General features: G+C 49.3%; 4 protein-coding genes across 4 annotated transcripts; all 4 read right to left on the reverse strand.

Moving 5' to 3' along the window:
- Positions 1–3,043: 3,043 nt before the first annotated feature.
- On the reverse strand, positions 3,044–4,165 carry LOC135371355 (zinc finger protein 233-like). The gene has a single exon (XM_064605419.1). It carries the CDS (start codon positions 3,735–3,737, stop codon positions 3,243–3,245), a length of 495 nt encoding a protein of 164 aa, XP_064461489.1. The 5' UTR covers positions 3,738–4,165; the 3' UTR covers positions 3,044–3,242.
- Positions 4,166–4,236: 71 nt separating this feature from the next.
- Positions 4,237–10,410, reverse strand: LOC135371353 (zinc finger protein ZFP2-like). The gene is made up of 4 exons (XM_064605418.1): positions 10,314–10,410; positions 9,354–9,574; positions 8,135–8,287; positions 4,237–5,800 (listed from the first exon to the last, which is right to left on the reverse strand). The coding sequence occupies exons 2-4, from the start codon at positions 9,490–9,492 to the stop codon at positions 4,239–4,241; spliced, it is 1,854 nt and encodes a 617-aa protein (XP_064461488.1). The 5' UTR covers positions 9,493–9,574; positions 10,314–10,410; the 3' UTR covers positions 4,237–4,238.
- Positions 10,411–12,743: 2,333 nt separating this feature from the next.
- LOC135371343 (uncharacterized) lies at positions 12,744–17,522 on the reverse strand. The gene is made up of 3 exons (XM_064605407.1): positions 17,417–17,522; positions 15,952–16,962; positions 12,744–12,853 (listed from the first exon to the last, which is right to left on the reverse strand). Exons 2-3 carry the CDS (start codon positions 16,955–16,957, stop codon positions 12,801–12,803), a joined length of 1,059 nt encoding a protein of 352 aa, XP_064461477.1. The 5' UTR covers positions 16,958–16,962; positions 17,417–17,522; the 3' UTR covers positions 12,744–12,800.
- Positions 13,090–15,871, reverse strand: LOC135371344 (uncharacterized). Its single transcript, XM_064605408.1, has 3 exons — positions 15,856–15,871; positions 14,333–15,749; positions 13,090–14,291 (listed from the first exon to the last, which is right to left on the reverse strand). The coding sequence occupies exons 1-3, from the start codon at positions 15,869–15,871 to the stop codon at positions 13,100–13,102; spliced, it is 2,625 nt and encodes an 874-aa protein (XP_064461478.1). The 3' UTR covers positions 13,090–13,099.
- Positions 17,523–17,814: the final 292 nt, after the last annotated feature.

Raw genomic sequence — 17,814 nt, forward strand, 5'->3', positions numbered from 1 at the left:
AATGCCCACTTCAGGCACATGTGATCCACAGACAAAAGCTGTACACATGATAAGAAAATGTGCGTTCATGACAGTCAAAATGCCACGATTCTCATTTCATAGCAGACGGTGTGACCGCTGTGTGTTTTCGCTTGTCTCGATTGATAAATTGAGAATACACCATATAGTGGTGTCTTATTATGGGTCGCCTGAATCCAGCGTTGATTAATGCAATCGATACGATTTCGCGATACATGTATTGCATCACTAACTTTCATTTGGTTGCCACGAACTTGTGCACGGTTGCGCAATCTCCTATTGATGTTTACTTTGTTTGTAGAAAGATTCTTGAATGACGTACAAGAGGGTATGAGATGAAAATTGTCCACTGGTCCACCGCAGCTGGTATGGTCGTTGAGTTTCAATAAGTGTTGATACGTTAGACCTTGTACAACAATATTGAACTTCTGCTCACTCGATATTATTGCAAGAGCTGACAGAAACTAAATGCATAGCCGTGGTAGTGGAACATATCACGTGATAAGGCTTTTTATGTACTTTCCATGTCAATAGCTAGATGTATTTTTAGCATATCTACAATGAGTCGTGCGATATAGACCACTTGTATATGATAATTTGATCTCACTGCTTTATTGATGAATGCAATGCCCCTTTGCAATGATTACGATTGCACTTGATGTCCAGTACTTCAATTCTCCATCAGCTGACCTCAAAACTTCCACCATGAATCCTAGTGGTCCTTCCAATCTTGCAGTGCAGATCGTTTTACTATTGTTGATTCGGCATACAAATTCTTGCACTTTCAATTCTGTAATTTCTACCATATCTCCGAATACAACCATGTCTATGACGTATCGAAATGCAATGCAATGGAATGCAATACAGTGGAATCACTTCAAGGTCTTCATTTTCAAAGTAGTTTTTTTATCACATCCTCCCACGAAAAGTCCATCCATCTCTTCAATGACGACCCCTTTTTTGTTCTGTTTTCTAGTGTGATCCTACACTTCATTAAAGCATATCTGTACTCATTTTATCGTTTGAAAACCTGCTATGCTGTCAGGTTTAGAATGCTATTAATATCCTGCCCATGACGCCACAAGAATTATCGCAACTGATTTACAAAAATATATGACCTGTATGAAAAAACGTGTGCTTTAAATTGTTCTATCACCATGCGACAATCTCCCCCTTCCTTATAGGCATAGACTTGATGGGAGTGCATGGGAGGTTTATTGGTCGGCGTCTTTCCTCTCTGAATTTACTATTCGAATCTGTTCATCCTGTTTGTTAACTAGATAAGACAAGTTTCTTAACTGACTCTGTGGTGTATTCATGCTGCTTGCTTAGAAGTTGACTGCCCGAATTAATTGTAGTTTAGACTTTGTTTCAGGTTTTCACTCGATTGGTATAAATAAAAGTATTCTCCGAGTTGGGAACTATGTATGCAGGATGTATAAGTTGTGTCCGTTGATTTCCTCTGTGGAGAAGATTTAAATATTTCTCGCCTGTCTTAGAAAATGATTGCACGAAATAATTATTGTCTCGTATTTGTTTCACTTGTTCACTTGATCGACATCAATGAAAACAATGATCTTGAGTTGGGGTTTTCCGAGAGCTTTTTTTCCTGGACACGAGGACATATGCGACACAACAGAACTGACACTTAACTGAACAAACTCTTTCACATGTACGGGTACATGGCCTCTGTACTTTCATGGTTTCATTGTCTCTCGTGGCTACGTGCGAAGCCACAGGCCCCGGTTTCCTGCAGCTGTTTTGTTCTCTGGCCTGTGTCTGTTCATCAAGTGAATGAACTCTGCACGACAGATGTTGCGTTTATATGGCTTCACACCCATGCACACCCTCTGGTAACACTGCAGGTTTGTGCTGTCCTTCAAGGCTGCAGCACAGAGAATGCTCCAGTATGGCCTTGCACCTGTTCGAGTCTACATGTGATGTCCCAGGCACACACTGTGGCTGAATTCTGCAGGACACACACACATCAGACTTATAGAGGTCCTCAGTCGAACGCATCTGCTTGTGACGACACAATCCATTCTTTAAGCACACCCTGCAGCAGAGGAGGCTCACCTATTCGGCTTCTCAGCCATGTGCGTCCAGTTACGATTGTTCAGGTTCGTCACCTGGCCGAACTCTGCGCGGCAGATATAGCACTGGTGTATAGCTTCTAGCCCGCATGCAGTGCTGTGGGTTTGTGCCATGGCTCAACCTTGCAGGACAGAGTTCACGCTTGTAGGACTTTTTGCGCACGTGTTTTCACACGTAATACGACAGACCCTTGCTCTGGCTGAGGTCCGCAGGACAGATATCGCACTTGTACGGCTTCACGCCCTCGTGTCTCCACCTATTGCTCTGATTCCACAGCTTCCTGCTCTTGTTGAACTCGGCAGGACAGAGATCATACTTGTACTGCTTCTCGCCTGTGTGTATCCTAGTATTTTAGGCTGCCGAACTCACGATTGCAATCATCTAATAAGCCATGAGTGCAGCCGTGTGCGACTGATATGAAGGCCCACGTGGCGCATTACTGAGCTCGATCATGCCACATATTAGCAAGCCCATCAGATGACGTTACGCTTGTGACCAGATATGGGCAATAATAAAATTTACTCAGGCTTTTGTGGCAAGTATGATGTTATCCTGTGAGTGCGCTAACAAGTAGCACGATGGTGAGTAGGCTATGTGGACCCCTGCGACAGTTCATAGCCCGCGGCTGGCCTCACGCCTCACTTATCAGATCGTTGTGGTTGTGAATTCTGCAGCCCAAAATGACAACCGATGGATTCAACAGGCTCACACTATGGCTAAACACTGCAGCACAGAAGATCGCACTTGTATGGCTTTTCAACCGTTTGTGACTGCCTGCAAAGCTGTAGGTTCCTGCTCTGGCTGAACACTGCTGGGTGGACATCGCACTTGTCTTCTCGCCCGTGTGTGTCTGCCTGTTATTCGACAGGCCCGGGCTGTGCCTCAACTGTGCAGGACGGAGATCGCGGAGATCGCTTGTGCTGCTGTAAGCTGCCGCTCCGGCTGAACTCCCATCGCACTTGCATGGCTTCGTGCCCGTAGGTGTCGGATTGTAAAGCTGTAGCGTCCCTCTCTAGCTGAACACTGCAGGGCAAACATCGCACTTGTATCGCTTTTTGCCTCGGTGTATCCAATTACAGACCTGCAGGTGCTTACTCCAGGTTTAACTCTGCAGGACAGAAATTGCACTTCTATGGCTCCTTGCCCGTGTGCTTCTGCTTGTGCTTTCTCAGTGTCGTGTTGCGGGTGAACTTTGCAGGACAGAGATCGCACTTGTATGGCTTCTCGCCTGTGTGGGTCCGCATGTGCTGTTGTAAGTGCCCTCTCTGACTGAACTCCGCAGGGCAGACATCACACTTGCATGGCTTCTCACCCGTGTGTACCCTATTGTGCTGCTTTAGGCTCCCGGCCTGGCTGAACACTGCAGGACAGACATCGCACTTGAATGGCTTCTCACCCATGTGTACCCTCTTGTGCTGCTTTAGGCTCCAGCCCTGGCTGAACACTGCAGGGCAGACATCGCACTTGAATGGCTTCTCACCCGTGTGTACCCTCCTGTGCAGCTGTAGACTCCCGCTCTGGCTGAACTTCGCTGGACAGACATCACACTTGTATGGCTTCTCGCCCTTGTGTACCCTCTTGTGCTGCTTTAGGCTCCTGCCCGCTGAACTCCGCAGGGCTGACATCGCACTTGAATGGCTTCTCACCCATGTGTACCCTCTTGTGCTGCTTTAGGCTCCAGCCCTGGCTGAACACTGCAGGGCAGACATCACACTTGTATGGCGTCTCACCCGTGTGTACCCTCTTGTGCTGCTTTAGGTTCCCGCTCTGGCTGAACTCCGCTGGACAGACATCACACTTGTATGGCTTCTCGCCCTTGTGTACCCTCTTGTGCAGCTGTAGACTCCCGCTCTGGCTGAACTCCGCTGGACAGACATCACACTTGTATGGCTTCTCGCCCTTGTGTACCCTCTTGTGCTGCTTTAGGCTCCTGCCCGCTGAACTCCGCAGGGCTGACATCGCACTTGTATGGCGTCTCACCCATGTGTACCCTCTTGTGCTGCGTTAGGTTCCCGCTCTGGCTGAACACCGCTTGACAGACATCACACTTGTATGGCTTCTCACCCGTGTGTACCCTCCTGTGCAGCTGTAGACTCCCGCTCTGGCTGAACTCCGCTGGACAGACATCACACTTGTATGGCTTCTCGCCCTTGTGTACCCTCTTGTGCTGCTTTAGGCTCCTGCCCGCTGAACTCCGCAGGGCTGACATCGCACTTGTATGGCGTCTCACCCATGTGTACCCTCTTGTGCTGCGTTAGGTTCCCGCTCTGGCTGAACACCGCTTGACAGACATCACACTTGTATGGCTTCTCGCCCTTGTGTACCCTCTTGTGCTGCTTTAGGCTCCTGCCCTGGTTGAACTCCGCAGGACAGACATCACACTTGTATGGCGTCTCACCTGTGTGTACCCTCTTGTGCAGCTTTAGGTTCCTGTTCTGGGTGAACACCGCTGGACAGACATCACACTTGTATGGCTTCACACCCATGTGTACCCTCTTGTGCGTCTTTAGGTTCCCCCTCTGGCTGAACACTGCTGGACAGACATCACACTTGTATGGCTTCTCGCCCGTGTGCGTCCACCTGTGATATGACAGGCGCGAGCTGTTCCTGTACTCTGCAGGACAGAGGTCGCACTTGTACTGCTTCTCACTCGTGTGCGTCCGCATGTGCTGCTGTAGATTCCCGGCCCTGCTGAACTCCGCAGGGCTGACATCGCACTTGTGCGGCTTTTTGCCTGCGTGCATCCATGTGTGCTGCTGTAACTGCCCTCTCTGACTGAACTCCGCAGGGCAGACATCACACTTGAATGACTTCTTGTCAGTGTGTATGCTCTTGTGCAGCTGTAGACTCCTTCTCTGGCTGAACTCTGCAGGACAGACATCACACTTGTATGGCTTCTCACCCGTGTGTACCCTCTTGTGCTCCTTTAGGTTCCCGCTCTGGGTGAACACCGCTGGACAGACATCACACTTGTATGGCTTCTCACCCGTGTGTACCCTCTTGTGCCGCTGTAGGTTCCTGCCCTGGCTGAACACTGCAGGGCAGACATCGCACTTGTATGGCTTCTCACCCGTGTGTACCATCTTGTGCTGCTTTAGGTTCCCACTCTGTCTGAACACTGCTGGACAGACATCACACTTGTAGGGCTTCTCGCCCGTGTGCGTCCGCCTGTGATATGACAGGCTCGAACTGTGCCTGAACTCTGCAGGGCAGACATCGCACTTGTATGGCTTCTCGTCCGTGTGCGTTCGCTTGTGAAGCAGCAGTTGATCGTTCCGGATGAACTCCGCAGGGCAGACGTCGCACTTGTGTGGCTTTTTGCCCGTGTGTGTTTGCTTGTGATATCTCAGGCTCCTACTATGGCTGTACTTTGCAGGACAGAGATGGCACTTGTATGGCTTCTCGCCCGAGTTTCTCTCCTTGTGATGCTGTAGCTGGTAGCTCTGGCTGAACTCTGACGGGCTGCCGTCGCACTTGTGTGGCTTCATGCCAGTGTGCGCTCGCTTGTGAAGTCGCAGGTGCGCAATCCAGCTGAACTCTGCCAGGCAGAGGTCACACTTGTGCGGTTTCTCGTTTATATATGTTCGCCTGTGACACCCCAGACTCGTGCCCTGGCAGAGATCGGACTTGCTTGGCTCCTCATCAGTACGCTTTGACACGTGGCTCTCGTCACTCCCAGATGGTAAGACTGCAGGGGGACAGATGTCATATGTCAGACCCTTCTCTTCCATCTTATCATTCTGGTGGAGAAGTAATGGGACACTTTTCAGACTCGCTGCGACACTGTGCAAACATGTGCTGTGTCAGGCTGTCTATGGATGTGTACGGAGGTGCACATGGCTAATGTGTTGGTGTGTGCGTGCAATATGGAGTACAGTGGAACCTCGTTAGCGCGTACCTGGCGAGGACGCGGGAAAAGTACGTGCAAAGCGGTACCACGTCATAACCGAAAATTACTAATTATGTCACTTATCGTCACGAGAAACCCGAAAAACGCAGGCCGTTATAGAAGCCACCAATTCACGCCGTTACAAAAGCCACAATCTTTACTTCACGCTTAAACGCAGAAATCCGTGATTTTTGTTGAGCGACGCGCTGGCCTCGGCACGGCACGTCGTCACCATCAGAGTTGGACGCCGTTTCGGGAGCAACAGCGGCGATAATGTCGTCGTCCGTCAACTCGGCTGATGTCGCGACCTTCTCCTTTACGTGCCTTTACGCTCAAACCGCGAGGCTTGGCCATTGTACGATATTGCAGCAGGAACGAGATAACATCACACCTACTCTGTTTACAGGTGTGATGTTATCCGATGAGCGCACTAATATGCGGCATGATCGAGCTCACCGATACGCCATGTCGACCTTCACGTGAGTTTGTAGCAGGGCCCGACTCACGCCTTATCAGATGATTGTGATCGTGAGCTTCGAAGGCCCGAAACGCCGAGCTATGCGCACAACACGCTTACTGGCAGCGTCCCAAGAAAGAAAGATCCCAAGCTGACATGTGGTCCTGCATGACCTTACCAGGTCATGACCCCCATTCTTTCTCCCAGAAAGAAGGAGATTACAGATAAGAAAGGGGAGATATGGGGAAGATTACGGAAACAATCGCCGCGTGTTCTAGAAGCCGACAGACTTTTTTTCCCCCGCGTTCGCAAGGACCGGTTTCGTATGAACAGGCCAACGAAAATGGTACGCGATAAGCGACACAGGCATCAAGAAATGCTACCTGTAAAGCGGTCATGAAATGCATTGACTTCAATGGGTGTTCGGTCGGGGAACCCGAATGACTACTTCTAAACCGGAACAACGGCTTATGCGTGTACGCGCTAACGAGGTTCCACTGTAATTGCCGTCTTGGGGACTAGAAGCTGCAATTACTCCCCATTTGACTCCTTTTTTTCCCCTTAGAATGTACCAGTCTCTGTAGTGTAAATGCTGCTTGGCAGCCCAGGTGTGCACGGCCCTTACTCTGGCACACAACCATCCTGGTGATGGAGGCTTAGAACGACTGGGAAGATGAACATTCAACATCTCAGCTGGCTGGGCTCATATGGTTGTAATCGATCGAGGCTTTCTTAAGTGTCTCGAAGAAGCCACTCAAGATCTGCTACCTGAGCTGACGCAACTCCGCTGAAGGGCTTCTTCCTAAGTTACTGAGCTAAGAATCTGGGTTACAAAAACCGAGGAAAACTGAAACCTGAACCGAAAACAAAAAGAAAGCTTCATTTCTGGGCGAACCGGAACGAAATGAAAACTGAAACAAAATTACGTGATTCGGAGGGAAACCGAAAACGTATTTTCGATTTTTTGTGTATGTGTGTGTTCATGTTCAGATAACTTTGCATGTTCTTTGGCCCATTCCAGCCGCTGTGTTTCTTTTCTTTGTGGTGGACAAAATGGCATTTTTGACGATCTGTGGATGAGGCCGAACTCTTTTTCAGGCTTGATCTTTATGACATTTTCTTCCTATAAAACTGCTAACCAAAAACTTGAGGGGCGACGCCCCCCACTTTTCGCGAACCCCCAGGCGACAACCCGGAAATGTGCCGAGAGCTTACATAATTCAGAGCTGCGATTATCGCAATACCTACAACTTTTCTGGGTTATGTTAGCAGTCAAATCAAAAGTCGTCAGAGCCAGATCTTGAAAGCAAATACACGTGCGTGATTTGGGTCGTGTACCCCTGGGGGATCGGGTACAACAAACAGAACAAGACTAATCGAGGCCCATACAGGAGCATGTTGCTTTCTCCAGAAAACATCTGCCCTTTTTGTGGAAACAGCAACTTGGTCATTTTCTATTTCCTTATATTGAGGTTAAATAGTGATACGAAATTGGATCAAGAATCTCCGCGTCTACTTTGCCCACTTTGAGAATCCTTCATAGAACAGGGAGTGTGCTAGAAAGTCGATGCGTGTCTGTCAGAGAGAAAACTAAAATGCATTTCTGTTGTATCCCTCTTTTTGTCACGCTATTAAGTTTGATGTTGATTGAAAGTCCTCGACCATTTTGTATTTACCTTCTGATGTTGAATGACAGTTGTGTCCCATTTGGTCCTGTTCTGTCGAGATTGCAACATTGTAAGGCTCCGTTTTCACTTCCGTAACCGGATGTTCCTTCGAGGATTCCTCTCGAGGTTCTTCTTTAATGTCACACGTCCCAGCTGTCACTCCTGTAGTAAAACAAGAAAAGAGAGAAGTAAGCGACACTGCAAATCTTAAAGTCACATGATGACGTCTCAGTCACGGTAATCCAGAAGATGTGGGTTCGAGTCCTACAGGCGGCTGACCTTTTCAGTAACTTTCACCTTTCATCGTTAATTTCTTAGGCAACTTGAGGCCTTGTATGTGATTGTCCCTTCTATGTTGTTCCAGCCTCAGAACATCAGTTCTCTCACATGATGACCCCCTCCGTACCTTTCATCAACCCAGTTCAACTATATTCCAGCTAGTAGTGTGCCCTGTCGCCAGTGACGAAATGTAGGGGCGCCGCCATGGCCAATAGTGCATGAGATGAAGCGTGGGTAAGGGCTGTTGGATGAAAGGGTTTTGGACTTGGGACGGTCATGGGCCTCGTGCAGCACCTATAGGGGGCTCCACAAGCAAATCCCCTAGCGGGAGGGGTGGGCACTTTTCCCAGGGCTCGTAGCACACTCTGCGGTGTTGCCTGTATGCGGCCTGCTGCATCACGTCTACCGTAAGCACATCAATCTTCAGAACACAAAAGCAGTAAGCTATGGGCTGTACGTGGAGCAGCGTGCCATCATCCCGTTTGGTAACGGCTACGACCGTAGAGTGCAGAGATGTGGCACGCGTATAATATGAGTGCACCAGTCATGGCTGTGTGTTTTCAGTGTGGTTTACTTCTACACGGTAGCGTTGTGCGAATTAATTTATTTTGAATTGTTTTGTTTTGAATGGTTAGATTCCTATTGCAAGAAGTGCTAGCGCCTGTGGGTTTGAAACTACGCATAGTTCAAAACCGCAGATAAGTGGAATTTGCCCAACCAGCTCCGCGAGAATAAAAGGGTGAGAAAGCCAGGGTTTTCTAAACCTTCAAAATTGCATTTTCAAATTCTAGACCGTTGAAGGGTTTCAAGGACCAGTGGGAACCGTGAGAGCGGACATTTTTTTTTTTTTTTTTGCATCTCGAATTCGTTTCAGGCCTTTAACCCAAAAGAGTCATACTTTATCTATAAAGCATTCCCCACTTGACTGTATAATTTACCAGGACTTTACCATATGCATCACCTCCTGATGGATACTCTTTGCAGTGCTGTTGATGTACCTGGCCCTCTTCTGGTAGGCATGATGCTACATCAGGTGGTTCTGATTTCACCCTCACGGGCTGACCGCTGAACTCTGCGGAGAGCTGCATTTCTTGGAGTCCTGATTCCAAAGGGGCTGGCAGGTGATGGCTCGTAGGCACAAGTACCTCTTGCTTCCTCTTTATTGCTGTCCTTATCCCGTATACATTACAGGGAAGAGAAAATTGAGTCCGGGATTGAAACAAATACAACGACGGTTTTCGTACGCTCACAGAACATGAAAACCACCAACCAGTTATGGCCACTAACTACTTTGCAATTAAGTAGATTAACTAGTAGTTCAGCTACTGTTCAGGGGAGTAGTTAAAACTACTTCTTTAGCTACTGCAATGTAGTTTAACTACATCTATAACTACTTAATGTTGTCCATCAACATCAATCCCTCGTAGTGTTCTTGGACACCTAAATATGAATCACGAGCAATGATAAATTTTGGCTGAAGCCATTGCTACATCGTCAAATGCAAAGCTTGCGGCGAGATTCTTTCTGTGCCTGCGCGATAAACTAAGTTGCAGAATTATTTCGCAGCAAATGAGGCTTCACTAGACAAGCATTAAAAGTGAAGATTTAGTACACATGCACGACACAATTGCTCTGCACGTAAGCTCTCGTCAAACAAGTAGCTCGAGGTAAAAGTCGGAAGCACAATCGTGCCGTAAAGCTTGCGGCAAAATCGGAAGTAGTTGGCGCTTTCAGTAACCTAACTACTGTATTTAACTACTCAAAATAGCAGTTTAACTAGTAGTTGCCACCACATTTCTGCAAGTAGTTGATAACTACTTTTTAACTACAATCAGGTAGTTTAACTACATGTTGTTAGCTACTGGCCATCACTGCCATTAACGGGGTACTGATGGAAGCTCCGACTCACTGTTTCTCAGAGGGTCGACTATGTCCGAATGGGTTCCCAGTTGAGACGGAAGAGGTGTCAGTGAGAAGTTCTTGGCGAAATCTTGCTTAGATGTTACCCTTCTGAAGAAATATGATATGCAGTGTTCAACGTAACTCGTTACAGTAACTAAGTTCTTTTTTTTTTGGTAACTTGTAACTTAACTCGGTACTTTTGCACCGTGGTATCTTTTGGAGGTAAAAAAAAAATCTGAATCCCATGATTTCTTTCTGAGTACTCTTCCAAGTCTGCGCGCCTCAAAATATTTTTAACACCTCCTACACTGCAGAGCTGAACAGTTTAAATAGCTCTGAAAACATTGCGGAGTTTCGTAAAACATTCCAAAAGTTCCCGAAATTTTTCAGTTTTCTCGGGGCATAAACTCTCGATAAAAAGTGTCCATCAACCTTCAACTGGTCTTGGCACGAAAGTATTATGCTTTCTCTTCACTCAGAAGAGATTTGGTTGAAATTCGCGCAAAAGCTATTTTGTTAGAATTTTTTTTCGACAAGTAGGTTACGTATCAAATCGCACTCTTCAAGAGGCGGCCATGGCACGAACAAAAATTTTGCGGCAAAAATAAGCCGGGAGTACATTGGCTGCATCTGAACAATCAACCACAATTTATTTGAAAGAAATCAGGGATGGTCGAGCGCAATGTCTGGGACGTTTGGCATGGAATGACCCAGCTATTATGGGACACAGGAGTGGTGAGGGACGATATGTTCACTCTTGACAGCAATTTTGAAAATGAGCAAAAAAGATGGAACCCTCCTCATGTGGGGCATGTTGCAACACCTGCTGTGGCTAGACGTACGCCGGACAGTCCATGATATGAGGAACTAGACTCAATTACCTCAACTAACGGAACCTATGACCTAGAGATGTACTAACTTGCTACATGATTTGGAAAGTAACGATGAGAAATGGAGGTCACTGAAAAGGTTAGCCAGCTGCAGGACTCAAACCATAAATAAATAAATAAGCCGATATCTTCTCGATTTGCCCTGGGTTCGAGTCCTACAGCAGACTAACCTTTTCAGTGGCTTATCCATCTTTCATCGTTAATTTCTTAGGCACTTTAGGCTTTGTACGTATTTGTCCTTTCGATGTTGTTCCAGCCTCGGAACATCAATTACTGTCTCATGTTGCAAACCAAGCTAACTTGCACTAACGAAACCTAAACTAACTTGACCTATAAGAACTACGACACCGCGTGAATAAAGGCGACTTGCGGAATGGTGACGCCAACGTGCCCAGCCGATGTCACTCGGTACGTACCGTATATTAATAACAAACTTTTTTAAAAATCGTTGTTGCCGTCATTGTTACTGTGGCTGGATAACTGCCACAATTTAAAAGCGATAAAACCCCAGTGCTGGAGATACAAAAGGACGAAGCACCCCTGCACTGGGCTTTTATCGCTTTTTAAAATATACCGCCAAACGGCAGGGTTTTTTATCGCTTTTTAATTGTCACACTCTCGCACTAATGTCAAGTCACATGAGAATGTCGTGTCACATGGCGGCATTGTGACATTCAGTAGAGCATCACATGGGACACAACAAGTCAGGACAGGAGAGAGACAGAAAGAAAGAGAAAAGGCATTATTGCTGCGAAGGGACCTTGACTCCTGAGAGAAGAACACAACTTCCGAGGGGACAGACAAAGGACAGACACAACACGAAGTCTCGTGTTCCCTGGTCTCGAGGTTTTACATTATGCATCATCTTCACCAGCTCGCTTGCTTCTTAGCCATTTTTTTCATTGACAACCTCCCAGACATTCCAGAACTCACAGTCACAAACATCCGCATGAAATTTCACGTGTAGCATGCTCAAGAAAGCGTCGTCTAACGTAACATAGCGCAATATAAACAGCGTTATATTGATCATTTTTTATTATGTGTCGTAATTTTGAAACTTTTGTCGACGGTTTAAGCCTTACCTTGTCGGGGCATAAGCACCTGTCTGACTCCGGCTTCATGTGGTTCGAAACTTTTTAGGTTGCGCGTCTGAGCCCGTTAGAGTGTTTCGTTTTTTCGCGCTTCATTTGCACACGACAACAAACTCAACCAGTCTCTAGGGTTTCAATCAGTAGAAAGTCAACTTTTCGCTCCGATATTCACCGTGTCACATTCACAGCCTACCTTTTAATTACCAGTTCTAACGAACGGTACTTACCTGAAGTTAGAGCTGGAATTATACGATGTATAGGGAGACACTTACTATCAGGGTTTACAACTGCTTTTTCCTTCTTTTCGTCAGACAGATGTCAACTTTAAAGCAAAGTTTGCGCGTGCGACCCTAGATGGCGCTGCTCCCCCTTGTCTATATAAGTTCTGACTACCCTGCTTCTCTCGTCTTTCCGAAATGTGAGGGCAGTGCCCAAGACAACACAGGCACAATAAGAGAGGGTGTGTACGCAAACTTTATTCATCACACAACTGTCATCAAGTTTTGGTGATCGTCAACCAGCGTAGAACGTAGTGGTCTGGTGGCTTGTTGGGCTTCGACCCCGACCTGTACATGAAAGGCAAGGGAGAAAAAGGGCATGAGCTGCTAATTATATGCACCTAGCAAGCCAGCAGAACCCCTTGCAAGGGTGGGGATTGGTCAAACCCCGGGCGGGACGAACCCCTGATAGTAAGTGTCTCCCTATACATCGTATAATTCCAGCTCTAACTTCAGGTAAGTACCGTTCGTTAGAACTGGTAATTATACTTCTGCATATGTCGTCACTTACTATCAGGGTTTACAACTGCTTGTTCAAAGCTGCGTGCACACCCGGGACAAAACTTGCGTGCCGAAATTTGCTCTAGAGACCAAATCTCGTCTGTAGAAACGGTTAAAAGTGGTGTCGGACGACCAGTCAGCCACCGCGAGAATTTCAGAGATAGGGACCCCCTTTTCCAGCGCCCTGGAAGTGGCTGCACCCCTTGTGGAGTGCGCTTTGAAGCGGGATATGTCAATGCCCGCTGACTGTAACATGCGCTTCAGCCAATTGGCGATTGTGTCCCGAGAGGCAGGTCTGTGGGGTTTCTGAGTAGTCAAGAGGAGTCGGGAACATCCAGTACGGAGGGTGAGTGTACGTGTTAGATAGGCTTGTAGGCACAGAATTGGGCAGAGGGAGGGCTCCTGAAGCAGAGCCGGGACGAACAGGGATGGCCAGGGTTTAGAGGGCCGTGATGTTTTCCGTAAGCCGTCAAGCCGCAGTTCCCAGCCAGTCGGCTGACGCTTAATGCCATCCATGGACAGCAAACAGAGATCGGCTGAGCGCCCTGCAGTAGCCAGAGCCAGAAGCATAACCAGCTTGTACGATAGCAGGCGCAGAGGTAGGGAATCATTTTCCCCTAAGGAAGAAATGAAGGAAGTAACTGACTCCACCGGCCACATGTCAGAGTAACGAGGACGAGGGGGGTTCAAGTTAAACACTCCTTTCAGGAGCCGGGTGACCGCTGGGTGTTCTCCCAAAGGATGGCCCTCGCAAACACCAATAGTTTGGGAAAGGGCTGACCGATAGCTATTAATGGTCCTGTATGATAAATGTTCCTGGTAGTGCAGGTACGCGAGGAAGTTCAAGACTGTATTCAAAGGGGGAGAAAAGGGATCAAGCAACCGTGCACTGCACCAGCTATCCCACCTTCGCCAGCAGGAATTGTAGGCGAGCCGGGTGCCTCTGCGCCAAGACGCGGAGATAAGCCCTGCAGCCTCTCCCGAAAGGCTCGAATGCGAAGGGGGTCGCTGGTCAGCTTCCACACAGCTAGGCGAAGGCTGTGGCCTACCAATGGGTGAAATACACCTTGCGGATTGCGGAGAAGATCCTGGAGGGGTTGGATGAGTCGAGGTTCTTCGCAAGCCAGACGCAACAGAGAGGGGTACCATGGCTGCGACGGCCAGGTCGGGGCTACCAAGATGAGGTCCCCGCCTGTCTCGCACATTTTCCGGAGACATCGATTCACTAGGTTGAAGGGGGGAAATGCATAAAGACCCGGTCCTGACCAGATCTGGGTGAAAGCATCCACCTCTGCTGCTCCTGGGTCCGGTTTCCAGCTGAAATAATGTGGGACTTGATGGTTCGACAGATCGGCGAAGAGATCCACCTTGATAGGACCCCAGAGGCTGTCGATCTTCTGAAACGTGGGAACATGAAGTTTCCAACTGCTGTTGTCGAAGTGGACACGAGAGGCCCTGTCTGCCACCGCATTCAATCGTCCGGGAATATGTTGAGCACGCACCGTTAGGCCTCGCTTCAGGCACCACGACCACAGCTGAAGGGCTACTTTGTTGAGACTGCTGGAGCGAGTGCTCCCCATGCGATTGATAGCAGCCACTGCTGCCCTGTTGTCGAGCTGCAGTAGGATGCAGCCCTGGTCGGATGGCCTCCCAAGAGCCTGGAGCCCCAAGAATGCTGCTCTCAGCTCCAACTCGTTTATATGGAGCTGGGCTAGCTCGTTGGTCCACTGCTGACCAACTACGAGACCCTGAGAGTGAGCGCCCCAACCTTGCAGAGAACTGTCTGTTTGAATGGTCTGAAGGGCTGAACTCTCGTGCAAGCTGCGCCTGGGGTGGGACAGGAGGACCGTGCGCCACCACCCCAAATCCTCCCTGGCTGCTGAGGAGAGTGTAACTGTGGTCTCGTAAGAGCCTATCTGTAAAGCCTGATGCAAGAGAGACTGGAGCGACCTGAGATGTAGGGGAGCTGCCAGAACGGCCAAAGAAGTAGCATTCAGACGACCTATCAGGCTCGCTAGGGCCCTCACACCTATGCTCTCTCCGAGTATGGAATCTATCTCCTGTTTGATTGCTAACCTCTTGTCGACGGGGAGGCAGAGTGCCAATGGTACCGTCATGATCTCGAATCCCAAGAAGGTGAGAGTCCGAGTTGGGGTGAGATGAGATTTTGTCTGATTTATCACAAAGCCCAGAGAATGTAACAGATTTACGACTGTCTGCATGGAGGACCTCAAACGACCAGGTGATTGGTCCATGAGGAGGATGTCGTCTAAGAATATTACCAGCCGAATCCCCTGAGACCTTAGATGGGCAACTATAGGTTTCATAATCTTGGTGAACACCCGCGGTGCCGAGCAGAGGCCAAAAGGGAGAACGTTCCATTGGTAACACCTCCCCTGATGCAGGAAGCAGAGCCAAGGTCTGTCCCGCTTGGCTATAGGAACTGACAAGTAGGCATCCTTCAGGTCGATGCGAACCAGATAATCTCCCTGAAGTAACAGATCCTTCACGGTGTCCCAGCCCTCCATCTTGAAATGTTCGTGGTGAATGAACAGGTTGAGCTGCTTGAGATTCAGGACTGGCCTCAACTGCCGGTCCTTCTTTGGAACAAGAAAGAAAGGGGACAGAAACCGTGCTGTGTGCAGAGGGATGGGGGATATAGCTCCCTTGAGCTGCAGCTCCTCTATCACCGGAATAGCGGAAGGGTTTGGGTATAGCCTCGAGCGCGTTAGAAGCGTGGAACCCGCGAGGGAGGGTGGGTGGGAGAATTCGAGGTGATATCCCCTTACGGTTTGAAGAACCCATGCATCCCCTGTGAGCAGTTTCCACACCGGGAGACAGCGGGCCAGTCGGCCTGCTGGAGGAGAGGAGGAAAGGAGACTTACCCCGTGGGCCTCGAAATGCCCTTCCCTGAGGTCCACCTGGGAAGGGCCGGCCTGGAAAGGGCTGGCGGAAGGTGCCGCTGGACCCCGGGCGGCTTCGTTTCACAGCAGGTTCCTCGGGCGGGCCCCTCTGTGTGCCCTGTCGGGCTTCCCTGAGGACCTTGTATGTCTCGTTTCGCATTCGAATCTGCTCGAGGAACTGCTGCCCAAATAGTTGGGCAGCACCCTCCTCGTCGAGATGGTCCCTGGTAACTAGGGACCGCAGGTCCGGGGCTACCCTGTTCAGCACACTCTCTCGGCGTTCATTACCGAGAGAGGTGAAAAGCCGCCCCAAGTGTGACAGGGCAGCCGCTAAGTGGTCGGCGACCACGCGTCGATCCACTCGCCCCGGACCGTGCGGCGTTCCAGAAGGTGGGTCCCCTGGCGCTGTAGATGGCTCCTCGGAACAATGCTCCAAGAGAGCCACCAAGGGGCTCACCGCGGAGACGATGGCAGCTTGGCCATCCCGCAAGGCTTGATCCCGTTGGCTCAGGCTCCCACAATCTGGTTCACTGTCGCCTGGGCGTCGCCGCTGACGGGCTGCCTCTAGTGCTAGTACCTTCATTTCCGGATTCAAATCCGGAACCACCAGGAACGGGAGCTTCAAACGGGGGAAGTCCGCAAGGGCCTTGCGGCACCGTTCGGACCTCCCGTCAGGACCCCAGTGGCCCCGGACGAAGCCAATGATGGCTGGGGACACCTCCCGGTGCCCCACCCCTGCGAAGCCAGTTAGCCAGTCATCCACTGCTGACATGGAACCCTCACCCGCCACCTCGGGATCGTGGGGGGAATGAGGTGAGATGATTGGGGGGGGAAGATCTTCCTCCCTGTCTGCCACATATATGTCAGACTCAACGTCCAGTTCCTGCGCCGGCAGGGGAGGTAAGCGCTGGACCAGGCAGGCCACTGTCTCCGTGAGGGACTCCACCATAGCCCTCAGGTCAGGTTCTGTTCCTGAAGGTGCAGCCATGGTCTCTGCATAAAAACAAAACAAAACGTCTAGCTAATCCTAGCAGTACGGGTACGCAGACTACGAAGAACGAATACCCCTGTCATCCCGACAAGGTTAATGTTTCACCCCGAGTGGGGAGGGGTATCGCTCAGAAAATGGCTATCCAGCCCAAGCATGGCCATCCGGCCCAAACGTGGCTATCCAGCCCAAGCATGGCCATCCGGCCCAAAACGAAAACGCGGCCCAAAGTGGCCAAAATGTGGCAGCGCAACCTCAGAGGTAGCTCCTGTGGCAGCGCCGGGGAAGCGGTCACAGAGGAAGCAACAATTGTGGAAGCTACAAGTGTTCGGAAGCCACGGTGGGAACCGAAAGTGGTTAATGAAAACACAAAGCTACCCGGAAGCGACTCCCGGGGAAGCTTAACCCTACCAAAAAAAAACTTCAGAAGTAAATCACCCACACAATCAAGCAACTTACCTGAGTTGCGGCTAGCCCACAAAAAAAAGAATAAGAAATTAGTAGATATGCGATCCAGAAGCGAACAGAAAAAGGCGATGGAGTAAGATAACGTTGACAACTGTTCGAGTCAAAAAGGAAAGACGAGAGAAGCAGGGTAGTCAGAACTTATATAGACAAGGGGGAGCAGCGCCATCTAGGGTCGCACGCGCAAACTTTGCTTTAAAGTTGACATCTGTCTGACGAAAAGAAGGAAAAAGCAGTTGTAAACCCTGATAGTAAGTGACGACATATGCAGAAGTATAAATGCATCAAAACATTGCGCTTTGTTTCCCATTTTCATTCAAACTTTTCGCAACTGAGGGCCCGGCATAGAGATGCGAAATGCTGCTGCCGACGGTGTTGGATGGCGTTAACTG

The sequence above is a fragment of the Ornithodoros turicata genome, unplaced genomic scaffold, assembly GCF_037126465.1.
Source record: "Ornithodoros turicata isolate Travis unplaced genomic scaffold, ASM3712646v1 Chromosome104, whole genome shotgun sequence".
Lineage (NCBI taxonomy): Eukaryota > Metazoa > Arthropoda > Arachnida > Ixodida > Argasidae > Ornithodoros > Ornithodoros turicata.

What these genes read in the sequence shown, in the direction of transcription:
- LOC135371355 (XM_064605419.1), bottom strand. Translation starts at nt 3,737, where the DNA reads ATGTCAGCCCTGCGGAGTTCAGCGGGCAGGAGCCTAAAGCAGCACAAG.
- LOC135371353 (XM_064605418.1), bottom strand. Translation starts at nt 9,492, where the DNA reads ATGCAGCTCTCCGCAGAGTTCAGCGGTCAGCCCGTGAGGGTGAAATCA. An exon ending in ATCAGGAGGTGATGCATATG is followed by an intron (nt 8,288 to 9,353) that starts GTAAAGTCCTGG and finishes GTTTTACTACAG; the next exon opens with GAGTGACAGCTGGGACGTGT. An exon ending in CTGTCATTCAACATCAGAAG is followed by an intron (nt 5,801 to 8,134) that starts GTAAATACAAAA and finishes GTCCCCCTGCAG; the next exon opens with TCTTACCATCTGGGAGTGAC.
- LOC135371344 (XM_064605408.1), bottom strand. An exon ending in GATGCTTTCACCCAGATCTG is followed by an intron (nt 14,292 to 14,332) that starts GTCAGGACCGGG and finishes CCTTCAACCTAG; the next exon opens with TGAATCGATGTCTCCGGAAA.
- LOC135371343 (XM_064605407.1), bottom strand. Translation starts at nt 16,957, where the DNA reads ATGGCTGCACCTTCAGGAACAGAACCTGACCTGAGGGCTATGGTGGAG. An exon ending in GGCATTTCGAGGCCCACGGG is followed by an intron (nt 12,854 to 15,951) that starts GTAAGTCTCCTT and finishes TTTCATGTACAG; the next exon opens with GTCGGGGTCGAAGCCCAACA.